This window comes from Macrobrachium rosenbergii, chromosome 24 (assembly GCF_040412425.1).
Source record: "Macrobrachium rosenbergii isolate ZJJX-2024 chromosome 24, ASM4041242v1, whole genome shotgun sequence".
In the NCBI taxonomy this organism is placed as follows: Eukaryota; Metazoa; Arthropoda; class Malacostraca; order Decapoda; family Palaemonidae; genus Macrobrachium; species Macrobrachium rosenbergii.
In genome coordinates, this window is record NC_089764.1 from 31,408,736 (window position 1) to 31,433,276 (window position 24,541).

Consider the following 24,541-nt stretch of genomic DNA (forward strand, 5'->3'; position numbering starts at 1 on the left):
TAGGAAGCAGGGAAAACGACAAACGTCAATAATTCCAGAATTCGTAGTAGCGGGTTCAAAAGGCTATGCAACGGAAATTCAGGTCATTTGCGATTTATTCGCTGCAAATAATCGATTTCACAGGAAAGAAGAGAACAAAATCTCAATACCGGGTACTTTCCAGGAACGGCTGCATATTTGAGATCTTCACCTGACATGCTACATTTGTGCTCGCTTTGTCTGTCCGTCTGCACTTTTTCTGCCCGCCCTCAGATCTTAAAAACTACTGAGGCTAGAGGGCTGCAAATTGGTATGTTGATCATCCGCCCTCCAATCATCAAACATACCAAATTGCTATCCTCTAACCTCAGTAGTTTTTATTTTATTTGTGGTTAAAGTTAGCCATAATCATGCGTATGGCAACGATATAGGATAGGCCACCACGAGGGCAGTGATTAAAGTTTCACGGTCCGCGGCTCATACAGCATTATACGAGACCACCGGAAGATAGATCTATTTTCGGTGGCCTTGATTATACGCTGTAGCGGCTGTTCAGAAAACTCGATTGCGCCGAAGAAACTTCGGCAGATTTTTTACTTGTTATATATCTTGACATGACTTTATAAATGTAATAATACCATATGGCTCATATGATGCCACGCTTTAAATGTTTTAATTTATATTTATTTGTTTCTAGAGATATTTATTTTCAATTGTTGCTATTTAATTTTTGTATTTATTTTTATTTTTGTATCCATGAGGAAGGGATTACAAGGACACCTTCTGGAATGAGAAATAGAATCCAGGGAAGAGACGGAGGACAAATTCATTCATTTCAGTCATTCACTGGATGAATTGCCTTTGATTCAGTCCAGACTGCAGGGGGATAAATACAGGGGAAACGCGCCCCACTTATTAAACCAAGTGTTCGAGAAAATGGCGAAATGGCTGCGCGATTTTTACCCTCTTTATGCCGGCAGTATTCAACCCCTTCTTGCAATGTCAGGTTCTATTTATCAGTTCATTTCAGTCATTTTCTTCTTCGTTTAACACACTCTTAGCATGATATTCTGCAACTGGTATTGGACCCTGTCTTATTCTGGCTTATCCGGATTTGCTGATGATCGCAGCATACTGCAAGTGCAGTTGCAATGATTGCAAAACATTTATTGTTTTACGTCAATGCTGTGTGAAATTGGACGCATTCAAGCTGACCCACAATACACTATCACGTCACCGACACGTCACATCACGTCACCGACACATCACGTCACGTCACCAACACGTCACGTCACGTCACCAACACGTCACGTCACCGACACATCACGTCACGTCACATCACGTCACCAGTACATCACGTCACGTCACCGTCCCATCACGTCACGTTGCCGACACGTCACCGACCCACGTCACGTCACGGACACATCACGTCACGTCACGACACATCACGTCACGTCACCGTCCCGTCACGTCACGTTACCGACGCGTCACGTCACCGACACATCACGTCACGTCACGACACATCACGTCACGTCACCGACACATCACGTCACGTCACCGTCCCGTCACGTCACATTACCGACACGTCACGTCACAGACACATCACGTCACGTCACCGTCCCATCATCAGCCGTGCCTTGTATTTACACTATCCATCACAATCCCGTTCAGTTCGTGGCCACCTCAGCGACTCAACAGATTTAACGTTACGAAACTTGCATAAGCACCGTCACGTCACGTCACGTCACGTCAAAATGGTCTTTTCAAGAAAACGTGTCGCGACGTGACGGTGGATGCCGTGTGCTTGATGGTGACGTGACGTGACGGTGTGAACAAGTCCATTTGATTACATGTAAGAAATTCTCATGTACTTTGACGTGACGTGATGTTATAATATGAATCAGCCCTTACCGCAACAAAAATCGTAACCTACAACCGAAGCTTCAAATAGATTTAAAATGGAAGCGCAATCAAGCCTTTTGACTGAATTGCATAAGCGTACATTTCCAGGTAAAGCAGAGATATAATAAAGACTTTCAATGAACAATTCATGCTATCTTCTAATGGTTCTTTATTCAGGTGCCTTCAAGATGGTCATTCAACTAGAAGCTTTCAAATCAATGTTCAGGACACACGGAAACGCGGAGACAGTTTTTCCCCAAAAGTTGAAGACGAAACTTCCGTACCGAACGAGCATTCAGAAAAGGCAGAACAGGTTCTCCTTCCCCGTTTACTTTTGCCGCCTCTTCTCATTTGCTGATAAGAATTCCATTACTACTCTGTAACAGGCAATTATTTCCTATCAGCTACGTACTGCGAGTCACAGATATCACCGTGAGGAAAATGGTCCCTTAAAGTAGAACCGCTGGGAAACATATGGCGAGTTTCCATTTAAATTGAAATTTTGAATGGGTCATATCACATATTCATCGCGCAAGGAACCGTGCTTTCTAATTCCGCGGAAAATGTAACGAGGAACAGCCATTTCATTAAAATGCAGGACCAATTCTCTTGTATATTCCGTCACAAACTCTGGTGGTTTTGAAGGTTCGTGTCGACCCTAATTTTATTTATGCCTATTGATAAATCTGTATTTAGATCCACGAATTGCTTTGAAAAGGTGCATTAGAATCACACGAGCAATGTTACAATATTCGTTAATACTTTCACCATTAGTGTAAATATCAATTGAGAATCTTTACTTTGGCACAGATGATTTATTTAGCGGACTACCACGTGATGCCGATGCAAAAGGGAAAACAATTTTAAACGAGGTATGAATTTTATTTTAAATCTAAAGGAAAAGATGACATCTGAAGTATTTAGAGGGAGGGTACGAACTCTTATTAGGAAATGTAAACAGGAGAGAAAATGAGCAATTGATGGAAAGTTTCCTGACAGAAGTTCTGGTTCTTAATCAGAGGTGATATTGTCCTTTCCACAATGTAGAGGGATATGTCGAATTTCCATTTAAAAAGTTATACATATTTACACATTGTAGCATATAACTGTGTGGATACAATGGGCTTTTGAAGGATAAAAGGGGCTTCTGTTATATAACTAAGACTCCCCAAGTGATGGTAATTCAATAATACACGGCATTTTTCAAGCAGAGAAGGAAATAAAATGAGTCTTAGACCACAGCATAATGAGGGATATTAAACTCTTTGTTTCATATAAATTTCGGCATAAAAAAATCACAACTTTCTTTTGAAAAGTGGATGCTGATCTCAGGAATGATTAATTTATCAAAAGTTATGTGGCGTCACAATTACCAGGGTTACTGGAGCTGAATCTCTGGAATCAAAACTGTCCTGGTGACCTACAGATTGAGTACTGATACTGAAATACCCAGTAGGGGGAGTAGTGCCGTCAGTGCACCTCATGCGTTGCACTGTAGGCATTACTGAAGGTTCTTTGCAGTGTCCCTTCGGCCCCTAGCTGCAACCCCTTTCGTTCCTTTTACTGTACCTCCTTTCATATTATCTTTCTTCCATCTTCCTTTCCACTCTCTCCTAACAGTTGATTCATAGTGCAACTGCTTTGAGGCTTTCCTCCTGCTACACCTTTCAAACTTTTACTGTCAATTTCCGTTTCAGCGCTGAATGACCTCATAGGTTCCAGTCCTGTTGCTTTTCAAAACCACTTACTAACTGCACAGAGAGAGAGAGAGAGAGAGAGAGAGAGAGAGAGAGAGAGAGAGAGAGAGAGAGCAAAAAACACTGGAAAGAAAATTCCTAAAAGAGCAAATACTAATTAAGCGTGTGGCCTGAGAGAAAAGCAAATAAATACATGACGCACTCGAATAACTTCAGAGCTAACGACCGGTTCATTTTAGGCTAATATTTGTCATTCTGAAGTTAGGAAGACCAGGTCTAGCCATTCTTAATTAATGAGACACTGTGTATTTTGTATATATAATATTCTGAATCCGGATTACGTAAACGTAAACGAGATTCTTGTAAATTTCAGTTTTCAGTTTTCTGTAAAAGAAAACTATTCTGCCTATTGTTCAATAATGCTCAAAAGCACTGGTCATTAATATACAGATACTGAAAAATCCCTGGTCAATATTTAGCATTCTTGTTATAGGAGGCATTCCATATATAGTCATAATGTCAAAGTTTATAGAAATGTTTTGCAATAGTCTCTCCCCTATTTGATACGAATTGTAGCTTCCATTTCAATCAAAAGGTCGATTCTGCAAGCTAAAAGGGGTTGGATTCTGTTGCATTGCATGATACAGCCTTATACAATCGTATTCCACAAAGGGCAACAATATGTATTCACAGATTCACATATTCTGTAACGTATATAGTCTAAGGTCACTGAACTCCTACGTTCGAATGTCCCAAAATTCAAGACAAGGAACCCCGTAGGGTGGTAGCGCCGCCAGTGCACTTCGCTTGGTGCACTGTAGGCATTACTTAAGGTTCTTTGCACCGTGCCTTCGACCCCTAGCTGCAATCCCTTTCATTCCTTTTACTGTACCTCCTTTCACATTCTCTTTCCTCCATCTTATTTTCCTCAAACCTCTCCTAACAATCGATTGATAGTGCAACTGCTTTGAGGTTTTCCTCCTGTTACACCTTTCAAACCTTTTACTGTCAGTTTCCGTTTCAGCGCTGAATGACCTCATAGGTCCCGGTGATTGGCCTTTGGCCTCAATTCTGTATTCAGTTCAGTTCAATTCATCGTCAGAACTTCCAAACACTTTCTTCATCAACTTCATCTTCTTTTGTATGGGGTAAGCACGATGCCTTCTTTTTGAAGGACTTTGATCTGGCTTTGGGGTAGACTTTATGGTCTAGATCGGCTGCCCTGCCTGTCATCGCTCAGACCCCCGGTAGCGTATGTACACGTATTGTACCAATCACCAGCGCCCTTTCTCCCAGCAGCGAGGAGACGCTGCGAGGCTAGGTCGACAGTCGAGACGTGTGAGGCGTCTGTTATGTTTTTTGAGATGTTGGAGTGGCTTTGTTTGTGCGTGTATTAAAAACTTCACAAAACGAGAGATGACTGAATGGATTCGCTGTTTTCAACCGTGAAAGAATACAAAAATGGGTGTTGCTGGAGCTTTGTTTTTCTGGTTAACGCTTCCGCGAAAACGTCTGACAAAACCTGGGGTATTGGGGGGAATACTGAGCGTGGTCGGGGGTGCTTAGTAGACTCAAATCCGCGGGATGAGAATCGGGGGATAATCCTGTTCCGTGGAAGGCATCATCCCCGTGCCTTCAAAGCTCCGATTGACGTGTAGCCATTGTTATGTTCTTCACGTTCTTCTGTTATATACTGCTTTGCTATGTTCTTCACGTTCTTCTGTTATATACTGCGCCGAAGTTTCATCGGCGCAATCGAGCTTTCTGTACAGCCGCTACAGCGTATAATCAAGGCCACCGAAAAGAGATCTATCTTTCGGTGGTCTCGGTATAATGCTGCATGAGCCGCGGCCCATGAACCTTCAACTACGGCCCGGTGGTGGCTTATCTTGTATCGTTGTCAGAGGCACGATTACGGCTGACTTTAACCTTAAATAAAATTAAACTGCTGAGGCTAGAGGGCTGCAATTTGGTATGTTTGACGACTGGAGGGGGGATGATCAACATACCAATTTGCAGCCCTCTAGCCTCAGCAGTTTTTAAGATATGAGGACGGACAGAAAAAGTGCGGACAGAAAAAAGTGCGGATAAAAAAAGTGCGGACAGAAAAAAGTGCGGACAGATAAAGTGCAGACAGAAAACAGTGCGGACAGAAGAAGTGCGGACGGACAGAAAAGCCGGCACAATAGTTTTCTTTTCAGAAAACTAAAAAAGAACAAAAGAACATCGACTAACTCGTACAGATGGAGGTGACCCAGACCCGAAATAATAATAGTTCCAACGAAGGATGAACACACCGCAATCCTGACTGGATATGCACCGTAGGATCCATCCCATAGTTAAATTAACCCTCCACTCCCACCCAAATTATCAAGTCACTCGTGTAGTGTTCAAATTTGCCCCTTAGTCGAGGGAAATTGAATTCCCTTCAGTAATTCTAGCATTGTTCGTACTATCGTTCCAGAAGGTATTATACGGATGAAAGCACGCACGCAGACACAGGCAAGAACCCCCCCCCCTCCCCCCAAATCTTCTGTGCATGATAATATCAGAAGCAAGGTCTGTAGCAATACAAAAACACTTTGTTATTCAAGTTTCCATTCGAGGTCGACTACCCTCTTCCGTCACTAACCAGAATTCTGTTTGTTGCACCAGAACTGTGCTATTATTATTATTATTATTATTATTATTATTATTATTATTATTATTATTATTATTATTATTATTATTATTATTTTGTTGAATAAAATGGCTGCATTTTGCGAGTTGATTTTATACTGAGTTTTCTCAATTCTAATAATTCGCCTTTCCTGCACATCAATATTAGTCAATAATTGTCCCTTGTTCATTATTGACTAATATTGATGTGCAAAAAGCGAATTATTAGAAGAATTGAGAAAACTCAAAATAAAATCAATTCGCAAAATGCAGCCATTTTATTCAACAAAACTTGCCTCAAAGACGCTCTTCTTCCTTCGTATTATTATTATTATTATTATTATTATTATTATTATTATTATTATTATTATTATTATTATTATTATTATTATTATTATTATTTCTGACGTTATCAACTTCTATTATTTTTCATATCCGGCTTTGAAACCGATTTGCCTCACAATTCTCCCCCAGGAGATCAGGTTTCCTTTTCAGGGTGTCACTTAGCAGCAGTTCCCGACGATAATTGCCAATCAAGGAAGCAGTATGTAATTCCTGACAACAATTAGGAACGTCTGTAATCTTTTCCCCCATAAGCCGTCTGACAAGACCAATTGAGAAATGAGCAGCTCACGGCAGAAGCAGCTCAAGGCGACTAATCAACAACAGAGATCCAGATTAGGGTCAAAAATTGAGAAGCAGCAGAAATAGAAGAAGAAGAAGAAGCAGATACTATTTTTTCCCCTCTTGCAACACGACATTGAAAGCCCCTTTGACGGAAGGGAGAAGTCCCTCTAAAAGCTATCGAGCCGCCTTTTAGACCGGGGGCCAAAAACCGCGCCATGGGAAGTGGCAGAGCGTAAAGTGGCTTTCAGGCTCTCAGTCCAGAATTCAGAAGAATCTCAGGTCTCCTGAGATGAAGGGGAGGAAGAAGAACGACATGTGTTTTTTATTGATGCTGAAGAAGTTTAAATGAGTTTCTTGCCGTATTCAAGTCGCTGAGCAAATGAAAGAAGTTGTCTACGAAAAACTGTTTTATGATACAAAATTGTCAGAACAAAGTTTCGCCTCTTGTAGGAGATATAAAATCCTGTTGTGCAACAGAGTAGCAAGATGCCACCTTTCTTTCACGAAGACTCTACACTTGCTTCACTTCTAGACTTATTATTGGAATTGCTGGGATATATAACAGCGAAATACAATAGTCTGTCATTCTGTTACCAAGCACCTTTTCTTTGCAAAGACTCTACACTTGCTCCGGTTCTTAAACATTATTGGAATTCCTAATATGATTCTTTTTCGCTGACACAGCAATTTCCCAACGTGTCCCGTGGAACTTAGATGGCGATGTAACTTCTGGGTTCACACACAAAGGGTGTCAAGGCTCCATGGAAAACCTCTGAAAATACTGAACATTTTACTCAAGAAAGGAGGTCCATTACCACCTAACTGTTGCTATGACCGGAGCTCACCTTCCTCGACATCTTCACAGTAAAAGGGATTCATAAGAGTGTCATCATGTGGATAAGAATATTTGCTCACATGTCACAATCTTTTTTGTTTTTCATGACAGGAGACAAGAAAAACGATCAGACATATATCAAGAAAAGAGGAGAGAGAGAGAGAGAGAGAGAGAGAGAGAGAGAGAGAGAGAGAGAGAGAGAGAGAATATTCTATTCGATGGTCTTGATGAAGTTTGTCAGTTACCAGACTGAAATTTGTTTACATTGCAATAAATAAATGAAAAAGACGAATTTCTAAGACCGTTTGGATCTAATATTAAAATCAGTAGTCTTCTTTAATGAAAATCAATATATATAGGTAATATATATATGTATATGTATATGTATATATATATATATATATATATATATATATATATATATATATATATATGTGTGTGTGTGTGTGTGTGTGTGTGTGTGTGTGTGTGTGTGTGAGCTGACACACAGAACAGCACAGCGCAGACTCTGCGACAACTGCTGAGGAATCTTGAAACAATAAAAATTCACAAGAAACTGATCTAATTATATTAACCAAAAAACAAACAAAATAAAAAAAGGCTTAGAAATCCTTTGCTGCTGATATGGGACGGAATATCCTGCGTGCAGTCAAGCGTAGGATGCTATGATTAAATAATTAGGAATGTAGTATTCACACCGGAGGGATTACTTTGGATACATGGAAATTAGAAGACGAGTATTTGTAGAGCAAATGAAGCCGAAAGAGCTTGTAGGGTGGTATGTAAATTACCCAATAGCCAATAATCTGAATATCAAATGTTTTGATAATTTATACGTGTCAGAAACCGTGCTCATTGAAAAGTACGAAATTGTAAGCCGAGAGAGAGAGAGAGAGAGAGAGAGAGAGAGAGAGAGAGAGAGAGAGAGAGATGGGGGAGATACGCTACCATACGAAAATCGTTTCAATAATTTGAAGATTAGAGAATATTTATTTTTTATAATTATCTAATACGTTTGTCATGATTTTTCTTTATATTATCCTTAGTGTTTTTCTTAGAATATCATTGTGTTCATTTAAGAACACGCTAAATAAGAACTAATGCCTGCTTCTCTCTCTCTCTCTCTCTCTCTCTCTCTCTCTCTCTCTCTCTCTCTCTCTCTCTCTCTCTCTGTTCTATTTCATAACTATAAGATTCAGAACTCTTTCTCTTTTATAACTACACAATTCTCATATTTCTATAATTACTCTCTCTAATACTCTTTGTTATTTCATAACTATAAGATTCTTCTTTCTTTTTTTTATAACTATCATCTTCTTCTCTCTCTCTCTCTCTCTCTCTCTCTCTCTCTCTCTCTCTCTCTCTCTCTGTGTTTTATTCTATAACTATAAGATTCTCACTCTCTCTCTTTTTATAACTACACAATTCTCATGTTTTCCTTCTCTCTCTCTCTCTCTCTCTCTCTCTCTCTCTCTCTCTCTCTCTCTCTCTCTCTCTCTCTCTCTCTCTCTCTCTCTCTCTCTGCGTGTGTGTGTGTGTGTTATTTTATAACTATAAGACTCTCACTCTCTCTTTTTATAACTACACAATTCACTTCCTTTCTTCTTCTTTAAATATTATAACTGTAAGTCTCACTCTTTCTCTTCTTTTATAACTACACAATTCACTCTCTCTCTCTCTCTCTCTCTCTCTCTCTCTCTCTCTCTCTCTCTCTCTCTCTCTCTCTCTCTCCGTTATTTTATTACCGCACGACTGGCATATATCGAGTCACCCGGACTCGTCTGCCTGGGAGACTGAAATGCCACCGTCTGGATGATGCCAATAAGCGGCACCACCTGGACAAGAATGACCCTCACCTGTCAGGAGACCGAAAATACTGGAACGTGAAACCAGTCCTGGATGTGTCTTCCAGTTCTCTGTGCATTATGAAAAGCGTAATACAAGTTTGCAAAGCCATGAACGTGTACATTTTCACAGCTGAAACCTGTCACATAATTTGAGGGTCCTTTAAAATTACCTGTCTCATAATTTGAGGGTCCTTTAAAATTAGTAGCGTTCACTGACTTTCTGTGCAATGAACGTATACATTTTCACAGCTGAAACCTGTCACATAATTTGAGGGTCCTTTAAAATTAGTAGCATTCACTGACTCTCTGTACTTTGTACGAGAATAGACGAGGTGCTAAACCTAACAGCAGTTGCTGGGAATCCATTTCAAAGGGCAAGTTTGGAACCAAATGCAATCGACGCAGTTTTGTAATTTGGTTATCTACGAACGTCAACAATGCAGGTCAATTCGTTCAGCAAACTAGAGAGAAGCCGAAAGGAATTTTTATATACACTTGTGAACACACACACACTGTTGTATAAAGGCATCAACGCACACACATATAAACACAGATATATATGTACATATGTATATATTATATTTAGGTACACGCTTTATCTAAAAGCTTCTTATTCCAAAGTAATTTCTCTGTTAGTCTCCTTATTATACCTACAAATTCTACCTCGCGTTTGTGCGCATGCGTGATCCACACCCAAATTCCTTATTGAAAAGTGAGCGGATCTTGATCATGACTGGCATAATATCTTCATTATTTACTCAACTCCAAACGATTAAATTCTACACTTTAATCACTTTTTATTAGTTTTCTGTAAAAGAAAACTATTGTGCCGGCTTTGTCTGTCCGTCCGCACTTTTTCTGTCCGTTCTCAGATAGATAGATAGATAGATCTATTTTCGGTGGCCTCGATTGTATGACGTACAGAAAACTCAATTGCGCCGAAGAAACTTCGGCGCATTTTTTATTGTTTTGTTAGAAATTACGTTTTCCGGGAATTGATTCTTGATACTGATCGCCCCTCATACTCAGAAAGAGTACCGGCTCTATAATTCCCGGTAGGGAACAAGAAATTAATAACGGCAGTGTGTACCTGACAGGTAATTATTCCAGGTAACGGCAGCTTTACTTGTGCGATGACAAAGTAAACCTCTCTCCGTTAACGTCGACGAAAGGGACGATGGTGGAAAATCAAGTTAGAAGTGCGCCGAAGTTTCTTGTTCGGCGCAATCGAGTTTTCTGTACAGCCGCTACAGCGTATAATCAAGGCCACCGAAAACAGGTCTATCTTTCGGCGGTCTCGATTAATGCTGTGTGAGCCGCGGCAAATGAAACTTTAACCACGGGCCGGTGGTGGCATGGCCTATATCGTTGCCAGACGCACGAGCATGGCTAATTTTAACCTTAAATAAAATAAAAACTAATGAGGATAGAGGGCTGCAATTTGGTATGCTTGATGATCAGAGGGTGGATGATCAACATACCAATTTGCAGCCTTCTAGCGTCAGTAGTTTTTAAGATCTGAGGTCGGACAGAAAAAAGTGCGGACAGAAAAAGCGCGGACGGACAGACAAAGCCGGCACAATAGTTTTCCTTTCAGAAAACTAAAAATACATAAAAGTTCCCCTTTAATCTCTGACAAGGCAATCACATCTTCGCGAATATTTTGTTAATAATCAGTGTGATGGCTATTTTGAGAAACGGCCCCAATACCAGATTTTTAATCAACAGTCTTGATCATTATCATTCCCAGTTTAGAGTCTAAATCCCCATTAGCACAATGCTCTTGAAAAAAAAAAATATATATATATATATATATATATATATATATATATATATATATATATATATATATATATATATATATATATATATATATATATATATATATATATATATATATATATATATATATATATAACGATGCATTTCAATAAAAGCATTTATTATCTCGTGTAATACATCAGGGCACGGAGACTGAGACTTCATTATCGCATAATTAAAGCATCGCGAGCAGATGACACAATGATAATGAGAGAGAAAGCGGAAAGTATCTTAATTTAGCAACCATTACCTTCAATAGCATCATTAATTGACGATGGCTTTTTTACGAATGATAATGCAGAGGTAATTGTCTGCTCGGAACAGTGTCCGAGATAAAGAAAATTCTATCTCCTCATTATCGCAGATGAATTGCTTACAGCAGCGGTTCTCAAACTTTCTGAAAGTAATAGTTGTTTAGAGTAAAATTCAGTAAATGTATAAATAATAATAATAAACAAATTAATTAATTAAATTAATTAATTAATAAATATCACATAAGTCAATAGATTCATTTTTATCATAAAGAAACTAAGAATTTGTAATAAAAAGAACAATGCTTTAATTGTAATTTCTGGGGTAACGAATAAAATTCAGTAAATGTATAAATAATAATAATAAATAAATGAATAAATTAAATAAATTAATTAATAAATAATATATAAGTAAATAGATTCATTTTTATCATAAAGAAAATAAGAATTTGTAATAAAAGGAACGATACTCTAATTTTAATTTTTTGTCAAAGGAATAATGTCTAAAATCCGACTTCTTTATTTCTTAAGACTTGAGTAAAAGTAAAATGAATTTCTTACATATGAAATGCATTAGAAACTAAGCATTCCAATGTTTTCTTTCCTTTATATTATAACTTCACATAGCTGAAGAGAAATGGGGTGGGGGTTAATGATGATCTATCACACCACTGGCCCCCGGGGGGGCGGGGGGCGGGGGGGTAACGACGCCAAAAAATTTGAGATGTAAGGGAACCATATCATGGAAGGGACGCTGCAAAGAGCCACAAGTAATGCCTACAGTGCACCACGTGAGGTGCACTGCCGGCACTACCATCCTTCGGGAACCAAGCCGTAATTACATCATAGTGACCATTAAGTTTATGCGAGTAAATCATGGAAGGTCTCTGTCCCCACTCCGATTCTGAAAATGAGTTAGAATAAGGTCGAGAAACATTAATTTTTTTCAAAATCATTTCTTATCGCAGCTGAAGTTTCTACGGCGCAATCGAGCTTCCTGTACAGCGTGTAATCAAGGCCACCGAAAATAGATCAAATCTTTCGGTGGTCTCGGTATAATGCTGTATGAACCGCGGCCCATGAAACTTTAACCACGGCACGGTGGTGGCTTGGCCTATATCGTTGCCAGATGCACGGTTACGGCTAACTTTAACCTTCAATAAAATTTTTAAAAAAACTACTGAGGCTAGAGGGCTGCAATTTGGTATGTTTGATGACTGGAGGGTTGGATGATCAACATCCCAATTTGCAGCCTTCTAGCCTCAGTAGTTTTTAAAATCTGGGGACGGACAGAAAAAGTGCGGACAGAATAAAGTGCGGACGGACAGACAAAGCCGGCACAATAATTACCTTTTCAGAAAACTAAAAAGGAATCGAAAAAGCTTTACCCATGTTATAAATCCGATTAGTTTTAATAATACCATGCCTCCATTCAATACGGGTATTAATAATGATACGTATATTATCTCCAATCACAAATCACTGAAAAATTGTAGCAGCTTTGGCAGATTTTAATTTGTTGTACAACAAGGAAAGGGACCGAAAATAGATGTGTCTTTTCTATATAAAACCTCTGAAGCGGAATGACTCTTGGGTAATGAATAATTTTAATGAAGAGTCTAATCCACCAGTCCTTTCAGGGAAAAGCACTCCACTGAAACGACAGGAAGCTCTATAGTTAATGAAAAGAACGTGATACTTTTACTGACTAGAATAGTGTGAATAATTAACAGTGGAAAAAATTAACACGATGAGCAAAGAGAGTCCAAAATTAAAATTTTTAAAATCCCGCCCTCACGGCCGTTTGCCATCAACTTTTTCGACATTTTCGATAACAAGAGAAGAATATAATCCCGATTTGAAGTACATAGCAAGCATGGAATCGTAATATTCAAGCAATGTCACTGAGGCACATATCACAATGCTGCCCTAAAATGGAAGACTGCAATATCTGCAAAAATACAAAACTGAGAAAAATGGTAGATAATGCAGTTTTCCCCTGCCTTACCACTGATTTTGCAGATACTGCAAACGGGACCCCCTAAATACTCGTGGAAAGCATTGAAGAATCATTCTGAAACTGCAGTAACTTGTGTATTAGTGTCTCACGAGCTCATAAGTGGCATATTTAAATTTTGAAAGTTTTACAGATGCTGCAAGTTTTCCATTTTAGGGCGGAATATACGTAACTACCAGTAGATCAGGAATGAGTAAAGAGAACCACTGGTTCAGGAGATACGAATTATTCAATAAACTGACTTAACAAATTGTTCAGACAAACAAGGAGAATTATAGTAACACAAGAACGAGAAATTTAATTCCAGGAATCAACTTTGGATGGAGAATCAGTAACCCAAACGTAGCCTTAGTAAGGGCATCCAAGAACACAGACGAAAATAATAAAGAGAATAATGAAACAATACAATTTGGAAAAGCATAAATATAAAATAATAAAAAAATAAAAATACAATTTGGAGAATGAAATAAAATGAAAATAATAAAGAAGCATAAATATAAAAAAATGAATGGTAGCAGAGAAGTGGAATCGTCCCCCCCTTTTAATATAACAGAGTAGATTATTGTCCTTTTTTTTTGACTGAGAGAAAGGTCATATGATCACCAGAGAATCGTTGGTTTTTTTATTGAGTTTTTTAGCCTATAAAATCCGGTGAAAGGGGGAAAACCATGACAATCTGTTACAGGTTTTTATATCTTCCTAAAGCTCGGAGTATTCCCTGCCGTTTATGTGTGTGTGTGTGTGTGTGTGTGTGTGTGTGTGTGTGTGTGTGTATATATATATATATATATATATATATATATATATATATATATATATATATATATATATATATATATATATATATATATATATATACACACATATATATATATATATATATATATATATATTTTTTTTTTTTTTAAATAATAAAATGAATGCCACTGGGCCCCAAATGTTAGCCTCTAATAATCAACAAACCTATTCATTGACATTTTCAGAGGGAAACCGTCCTATTGTAGATAACAGCGCCCACTTTACGGTGAGTAGAACGGTAAGCACAGTTTCTCTAAGCTGCAAAGTTGTCTGAATACTGAAATATTCATTATCGTCAGCCAGAGGACTGAAAAGAATTTTCAATTGCTTGTGTAGCTGAATCGAAAAAGTCCATATTTTATTCACTGGTATGTATACTTACCTAGTATTGGAAAAGAAAGTGTATATTTGCTTCTCGTTATCAGAATGCAACGGAATACGAAAATGCGGTGACATAGCACATGACAATCGACCTCCATTTAGAAATACTGGTAGGAGTCAGCAAAATTCTTGTATTACACTTATGCAAGTCCACTTCAACCTTCTTAGTACGGAATTATGAAGCCTTTATTCACTGGTCTGTTTTCGTGAGCAAATCGTATTCGCTGGATTTCTGGACGGTTTTTTTTATAGGGACTGTAACTGCATACTAACTGTAACTGGACACTGACTGTAACAATACCCGAGATTAGTAGTCTATGTAACCATGAATCAGACTATCAAAGAAGCTGCACGGCAAGTAAAATTAGCAAATACGTTCTCCAAGGTCCAGAGATCTTTTTATTTGATTCTCTACATGATTATAATAGTTTATATCCTACAAATTCCCTCTCTCTCTCTCTCTCTCTCTCTCTCTCTCTCTCTCTCTCTCTCTCTCTCTCTCTCTCTCTCTCTCTCTCTAGTGACACTGACCTATGCAGGGATACTGAAACGTATAAAACAGAGATTTTACAAAAAGGTGACATACCTCTCCATGAGAATTCTTCCTCAAAGCTTGAACACGATCTTCGTAACATAATACAAGTCTAAATTTCCTAGCACCATTCTGCCCTTAAATGGAAAACTGCAGTAGCTGCAAAATCTTCGAAACTGAGATATGCCCACCTACTGGGCTCGTGAAACACTAATACGCAAGCTACTGCCGTTTCAGAATGATTCTTCGACGCTTTATTTAGGGGCTCCCATTTGTAGTATCTGCAAAATGATTAGTAAGGCAAGGGAAAACTACAGTGCCTACCATTTTTCTCAGTTTTGTATTTTTGCAGATACTCGAGTCTTCCATTTTACGGCAGCAAAGCCCCCTCTGTAATACTGCACTACTGAACTGGAGAAGCATAAGTCTCAAAAATCTCTCTGGACGAAAAACAAGGCGTGTAGAACTTTTAAGCGGCGTGCCCTCCTTTCTACTTGATAAAGGTGGGAAGACAGGTAAGGTGCTATCGCCTTTAGGTTCTGGTTGGAAGATCGCACAAACTTCACCCAGAAACACAGCGTTGATATTCATTCTCGATCTTGCACCTGGGAGGGGTGAGTGGAAAGATCATAAAAAAAATAAGTGGACGAATGCACATTTTTAAATGAAAATAGTGGCCAAGAAACCCAGTGATAAAATCAGATCTTTAAACAAATGACAAAGCACAAACCAGCGTTTCTTTTAGTTTTCTGTAAAAGAAAACTGTTGTGCCGGCTTTGTCTGTCTTTCCGCACTTTATTCTGTCCGCACTTTTTCTGTCCGCACTTCTTTTTTGTCAGCACTTTTTTCTGCCCGCACTTTTTTCTATCCGCACTTTTCTGCCCGCCCTCAGACCTTAAAAACTACTGAGGCTAGAAGGCTGCAAACTGGTATGTTGATCATCCACCCTCCAATCATCGAACATACCAAACTGCAGCCCCCTAGCCTCAGTAGTTTTCATTTTATTCAAGGTTAAAGTTAGCCATAATCATACGTCAGGCAACGTTATAGGACAGGCCACCAACGGCCGGTGGTTAAAAATTCACGGGCCACAGCTCATACAGCATGGAAAGATAGATCTATTTTCGGTGGCCTTGATTATACGAAGTACAGAAAACTAGGAGTGCCAAGGAGAGAAAGGCATGAAAGATAAATGCCTGCAGACATGGAGAATACAATAACGGCAATTAAAAAATACTCATAGTAGCATGAGTCTTGAAATGGGGGGAAGAAAACCACAGCTATGTACATGTACATAAATCTAAATATTGAACTTTCTCCAATAATGGTAATATTTACAAACACACACACACACACAGAGTAGATTATTAGATTACTGTCCTTTTTTTGGGGGGACTGAGAGAAAGGTGATTTGATCACCAGAGAATTGTTGGTTTTTTATAATGGCTTTTTAGCCTACAAAATCCGGTGGAAGGGGGAAAAAACCATGAATATCTGTTAGAGATTTTTACATTCTCCTAAAGCTCAGAGTGGTCCCTGCCGTTTAAATACAAATATATATATATATATATATATATATATATATATATATATATATATATATATATATATATATATATATATATATATATATATATATATATATATATATATATATATATATATATATATATATATATATATATATGTATATATATATATATATATATATATATATATATATATATATATATGTATACCTATATATATATATGTGTATATATATATATATATATATATATACATATATATATATATATATATATATATATATATATATATATATATATATATATATATATATATATATATATACACACACAAACACAAGTCATTGCCCTTACACACTACGAAGAATGTTGCCCCAGATATATGAAACTGGAAATGACGTAACAATCCTTAATTGCTTGCAATCAGTGAAAATAAATCAGTCTCAAATGAAACAGGAATTCCTATTTGGGTCTGATTTGTCGCAAGCAAAATACAGAACGATTTGAAAAGAAAAATATTGCGTTTCTCTGCGTTGTTCGCTTAAACGTGAAATTGCAATCAAGTAATAAAAACAATGTGGTTTTAAGTTTTCTGTAAAGAAAATATTGTGCCGCCTTTGTCTGTCCGCCCGCACTTTTCTGTCCGCCCGCCCTTCTTAAAAACTACTGAGGCTCCAAATTTTTTGATCATCCACCCACCAATCATCAAACATACCAATCATTTTCTTAAAAAGCTATAATCAAGGCCACCGAAAATAGATCAGTCTTCCGGAGGTCTCAGTATAATGCTGTATGAGCTGCGGCCCATGAAACTTTAACCACGGCTTGGTGGTTGCCTGGCCTATATCGTTGTCAGATGCACGATTATGGCTAACTTTAACCTTAAATAAAATAAAAACTACTGAGGTTAGAGGGCTGCAATTTGGTATGTTTTCATGACTGGAGGGTGGATGATCAACAAACCAATTTTCAGCCCTGTAGCCTCAATAGTTTTTAAGATCTGAGGGCGGACAAAGCCATTACAACAGTTTTCTTTTACAGAAAACTAAAAATGGATGTATCCACGTATCCTGGAAACGTTCTGGAAAGCGCATTGACAACATACCGGAGACAGGCAACCCGACTGACAAACGCCCAGACAATCTTCTTCTTTCCAGGAACGAATCCTGACGCTTGATTTCCCAGTCGTGACGACAACCAATTGAACCAACTTTCAGATTTCCATGCTTGTTCTTTCATCTTCTGCGAAGGAAACCGTTCTCTATTCAGGCAGAGAGTTGCGTCTTTTAAACGCCTAACTGTGTTCGGATTTTATGGCCGAAAGTCTTCAGAGTGCGATCAGTACATTCTGAAGAGGTGAAATGGACCCGTGTTCTCCGAGATTCTCTGAGCAACTTCCTTGTTTCAGGAATCAGTTGCATAAGTAGGTTCTTCCTACCTCCGAATGACTGGCGCAGTGCAATGGGCATCAGTCGAGTAGGGCAGTCGTTTTAGGGCAGTGGTCCTTAACCACGGGTGGGGTGCGGTTCCCAAGGGGTGGGAGGATGTCTATGGATAATTAAAGCAAAATATATTTTTATATATGCATGGTATTTTTTCTGCAAAAACAATAAAATGAAAGAAAATAAAATAAAATAAAAACTTAATAATAATATTTATTATTATTATTATTATTATTATTATTATTATTATTATTATTATTATTATTATTATTATTATTATTATTATTTGCTACAGCAGTGCTCTGAGCTATAGATAAACCTACACCGAATTTCCTAATGAATTGGCAACGTTGCAACATCATATCAACTTTGCATTTTACCTTTTTTTTATTTCAGTAATTCAGGGAGTGCGAGAACTGACTGTTGATTTGAAAGCGGTGCAAATATTGAAAAAAGGTTAAGAACAATTGCTTTAGAGAATTCCACGGGTGAAAAATTCTGCCTGAAGAAAGTTCTACTCACAGAGGATTTTCCCTCACGAATTTTTTTTATCGATAGATTTTACTCTTCCAGAAAATTTTAAAAAGATCTATCTAATATTTCCCTAAGAAGATATTTGACAGTGCTGGCTAGCCTGAAAACTATGAATATCAGTCACCATCACGGACTTGTAGCCACGAATATGAAACCTGGAACTAAAAAGAGTTCTCAATTCCACAAAAATGTTTATCTCTTAAAAGTAGTTTTCTTTTACTCTCCAATTTCATTACAGGTGGAAAATGAAAGCGAGAACCGTGTTATTGAATTCCTGTTTCTTTTTTTCTTTTTTTTAGTTTTCTGTAAAAGAAAACTATTGTGCCGGCTTTGTCTGTCCGTCCGCACTTTTTTCTGTCCGCACTTTTAAAAACTGCTGAGGCTAAAGGACTACAAATTAGTATGTTGATCATCCACCATCCAATCATTAAACATACCAAATTGCAGCCCTCTAGCCTCAGTAGTTTTTATTTCATTTAAGGTTAAAGTTAGCCATAATCGTGTGTCTGACAACAATATAGGACAGGCCACCACCGGGCCGTGGCTGAAAGTTTCATGGACCGCAAGTCAAACAGCATTATACCGAGACCACCGAAAGATAGATCTACTTTCGGTGGCCTTGATTATACGCTGTACAGAAAACTCGATTGCGCCGAAGAAACTTCGGTGCATCTTTCATTTTTTTTTTTAATGGTTTCCTCTCTCGGTATTCGACAACAAAATCAATGGCGCAGTTCGAATCCTTAAGCGATTAAATCTGTTCTCAATGGCTTCCTGGTAGCGAGATTTTATACGTTCAAATCTCCACTGAATCTGCGGATACAACGCTTTGCAATTTACATCTTCAAAGATCTGTTTCTACCGCATTGATCTGGAATACTTCCAAATAAAAGAGAAGAAATTTAACGAGATTTGAAGCTGATATCATCATTCTTCATCTAAATAATCGTATGTCAGATTATATATTGAATTTATTGAAAGCAACGCACAAAGCCTTTCCGACGGTTTTGCCAAATTATTTCATTTTGGATCCGCTGGTATGGTGCTTACTGTTGTGGCATGCCGCTCGGATGTCGCGGGTTCGCGTCTCCCCCAGGGCGGTGAAAAATCACTGGCTCATGATCAGTTACTGCTGCAGTGTGGGGTCTGCGGTGGGAGGCTGAAACCAACATTCTTTGGAAGCTTGAATTTCAAGTCAGTGGCCCCTTTGGTGGGCTTGTTCCGTGTGAATAGGTTTCATCTACGGAAATAATAATAATAATAATAATAATAATAATAATAATAATAATAATAATAATAATAATAATAATAATAATAATAATAATAATAATGAGGAATCTTAGTTGGAAGAATATAAGGAAAGATTGGAAAAAGCTATAATAATAATAATAATAATAATAATAATAATAATAATAATAATAATAATAATAATAATAATAAAAAGGAATATTAGCTGAAAGAATATAAGGAAAGATTGGAAAAAGCCATAATAATAATAATAATAATAATAATAATAATAATAATAATAAAAATAATAATAATAATAATAATAATAATAATAATGAGGAATCTTAGTTGGAAGAATATAAGGAAACATTGGAAAAAGCTATAATAATAATAATAATAATAATAATAATAATAATAATAATAATAATAATAATAATAATAAAATAATAATATTAATGAAAAAAGAATATTACAGAAAGATTGGAAAAAGCTATAATAATAATAATAATAATAATAATAATAATAATAATAATAATAATAATAATAATAATAATAATAATAATAATAATAATAATAAAAAAAGAATCTTAGTTGGAAGAATAAAAGGAAAGACTTGAAAAAGCTATAATAATAATAATAATAATAATAATAATAATAATAATAATAATAATAATAATAATAATAATAATAATAATAAAAAGGAATCTTAGCCGAAAGAATAAAAGGGAAGCTTGGAAAAACCCATCAGTACGAAGTTTCATCACTCGCCAACAAATTCCTTTTCTCCTTTCCGGCATTCGTTCCAACCTCCGATATTCCCGGCGCTTCCTGAGATTCCCTCTGTTATTCAACCACGAATCAGATGGATGCTCTCATTCCAGTCGAAATAGGAAACGCACGAAAACGAATATTGCCGGATTTACCAAGAAAGACCTTGCGGCCTACGGAAGATCTTTGAAGTGGATAAAGTTTCCGCGAGAACTTATTGGTAAAGCAGATATTTCATGCACTGTTCAATGCGCAGTGTTAACTTGTTTATTAGAGATCGCTATGTTTGTTTGCCTATGAAACATCGATCGGAATATTTCCTTTATACGCTGGTCTAAGGACGATCTATTTAATGCAGGCCAAACTGGGGATCGATTAAGAAAATGAACTAAGTAATGGGAGAAAGTAATTAGCATACCTCTGGAAAGCAAGAACGCTGGAAAAATAGTGATAAATGGTAATAAAGGTATTTGAATTTATCATTCATATTTTTTTTACTCTTGGTCTTCGGAATTTTGGACCTTATTGCTTAATACGTAATAAAGTTAATCTTTTCTGTTATAATGCAATGAAGGTTCCACAGTTTCTCGGGCTACGATTGTTCAAGAGGGTCTGGTAATTCTCAGGACGAGCTATGCAATGAGATTTTTTTTTTTAAATTAAAGTTTTTGACTGGACAGTATAGAAAAACGTGTATTTAACTAAAGTTTTTGACTGGACAATATAGAAAAACGTGTATTTAAACTTAACATCTATATTTTATATTATTTTGGGGGGAGTTTTTGAATCCTATTGCTTAATATATAAGAAACTGATTTTTCTGCCATAATGTAATATAGGCGCCGTACTTTCTCTGACCATTCTTGCTCAAGAAGATCTGGTAATTATAAGAAAATGATCCCCAAGAAGATATTGTATATATTTGATTTGTTTTACTGTACAATATAGAAAAGCGTATATATGGTGCAGTACAGCTGAGATAACTTGAAAAATTTACCGGAATAATATGAGAAATTTATCGTTTTCTGTTATTTGGCGCAGAAAAGCTCCACGGGACGCCATATTTATTACCAGCCCCTCAGGGATGAACCACAAAACATAAAAAAAAAAAAATTAAAACACGCTTTCATTAAAATGCACTAAAAGGTAAAAAAAAATAGTTATTTGAGAATTTCTGTCAAAATAAAATAAAAAAATATACAAATTTTTTTCCAACATGCTTTTATTAAAATGCACTAAAAAATTTAAAAACAAGTAATTATTTGAGGCACGTGTCTCAATTAATTATCTTTTTTTACTTTTCAGTACATTTTATTAAAAGCATGTTTAAAATTTTTTTTATTTCTTTATTTTATTTTGACGGAAATTTTAACCGATTTATGATTATAACTAAAAAAAAAATTGAACGTGATATCCTGTCGAGCCAAAGAAGGTTTGAAAAATCCGTAGAGTTGTTAACTTATTCTACTGAGTCAAAGAAGGTATGAAAAATCCGAAGAGTTTCATATAAATCCTGAGATATTGGGAGAGGTCACTGTAAGTTCACTCGAGGTCATTGCTGACCTACTGATCATGTAAGGTTGTATTGTCACCGGAATTGAGTAACCATGCAAAATTTTAAGTCCCTCGGACGAAGGGAGCAGGTCGAAAATTGAGTTATAAGTTTTGACCCAAACAGACGGACAGACAGATAGACACGGAAGTCAAGTTAAATAAAAAAAGTGTAACAAAAGACAGTAAATTTCTCACATCATTCCAGTAAATTTTTCAAGTTATCTCACCTGTACTGCATCATATACACACTTTCCTATATTGTACAGTAAAATAAAATTCAAAAACAAACAAAATCTTCTTGGGGAGCATTTTCTTATAATTACCAGATCGTCTTGAGCAAGCATGGTCTGAGAAAGTATGGAATCTACATTGCATTATGACAGAAAAATCAATTTATCACATATTATCCATAAACCTCCCCCCCAAAAAAGAATGAAAAACGTAAATGTAAAATTCAAATATCCCTCTTACCACTTACCACTATTTCTGCAGCGTTCTCCCTATTTAGAGTCAGATCAATTATTTCATCTTCTTACTTAGCTTACATCATAAGTCATGAAATATCTGCTTGATCAATACGTTCTCGCGCAGACTTAGTATTAATACCTTTGATAAAACGATCAAATATAATCAATAGTTACATTTGACACAAATCACTAAAGAAACCATTTTAAAAAATTATGAACTATTTCATTATGGACACAAAATATCCCGAACAAAAACTGGTACTTTAATTCCTCAAAACTAATGGGATTGCGTAAGCCCGTCTCATCTTAAGATAGTATACAGAGGAACTGAGAAACTTCCATTTCCTGGGAAAATTCAATGTAGAGAATTTTTCCAGATCCAGAGAAGCGAAGCTTTTCCCGAATTAACTTTTACAGGCCTGGTTGTATAGTTTCTATCGGCTTCCCTTTGAGATAAGCCTCGCCTCGAAACTTCATGAGAATAACGATATTATTCCTGTTTTTCTTGGAAAGTAATATTTTTTTCTTAGTATCTTACCTCGTTTCTCGTCCTTTGATCATTCAGAAAAATTAACTTCAAAGAAATCTAAATCGAGTTTTGCAACGACGATAATAATCGTCTCCATTGTGTCATTATTTGATTTCGCTTAAATATTTATATTTTTTATTCGTCTGAGACATTATAAAAATTTTATTATAGAAATATCTTTAAATAATTTGTATAACATAAATTCTTTATGATATTTCAGATGAATAGACAATATAAATATTTACGCGAAATCAAATAATGACGCGATGGAGATGATTATATACATAATATCGTCATTGCAAAACTCGATTTAGATGTCTTTGAAGTTATTTTTCTGAATGATCAAAGGACGAGAAACGAAATAAGATACCAACGAAAAAAAATATTACTGTCCAAGAGAAACAACATTACAACTAAGCATTATTAAGTAAAAAATGAAAGGTGACTTTCAAGAAGGCCAATCTATTGTGCGGAATCACTTGTACAGAGGCCACTGAATGCGACAGATTTATAAGAAGAAGGGAATTCTCCCCCATTCAAAGACCTTCGATTTTTTTTTTAATTTAACTGAATCGTATATAGAATTTTAGCCAAAGGCCAAGCACTCAGACCTATGAGGTCATTCAGGAGAGGGTTTCGTTGCAGCTAAGGGCCTAAGGAAGGCACGCTGCAAAAGACCCTTTCAAGTAATGACTACAGTGCACAGCATGAGGTGTACTGACGGCACTAACGCCCCAAATGGGGCCAAGGTCTTTAGGAAAGTAATCTTCCTCGCCATTGCATCAAGTCATTCTTTTGTATGAAATTACTCTATAAAAAAGGGTAGTGAACACAAGAGATTTATAATGAACGAATGGAAGGGAAATCACTCCCATTCAAGGTCCTTGAGAGAGTAATCTTCTTCGCCAGTACACTGTTAACACGGTGTAATGATGCCATTTAACCTTCAGATGGGTACTTTGACATCCTCAAACTACTATAGGCTCGAGATTACTAGTCAATCTTACGTAGGCGACTACGGAGTAGAAAGCGGTTACTATAATCTATGTAAGGAAAATATTATCCTCGAGAATTAAGTGGAAAAAATAAAATTCCTTTGATTTTGGTAGATTATTCTAACAGGATTGTGGGATCTCTTCCACAGAA

The 24,541-nt window shown here is 36.7% G+C and overlaps 1 protein-coding gene across 1 annotated transcript; it reads left to right on the top strand.

Moving 5' to 3' along the window:
- Nucleotides 1-1,161: 1,161 nt before the first annotated feature.
- LOC136851816 (uncharacterized) lies at nt 1,162-1,683 on the top strand. Its single transcript, XM_067126126.1, has one exon. It carries the CDS (start codon nt 1,162-1,164, stop codon nt 1,681-1,683), a length of 522 nt encoding a protein of 173 aa, XP_066982227.1.
- Nucleotides 1,684-24,541: the final 22,858 nt, after the last annotated feature.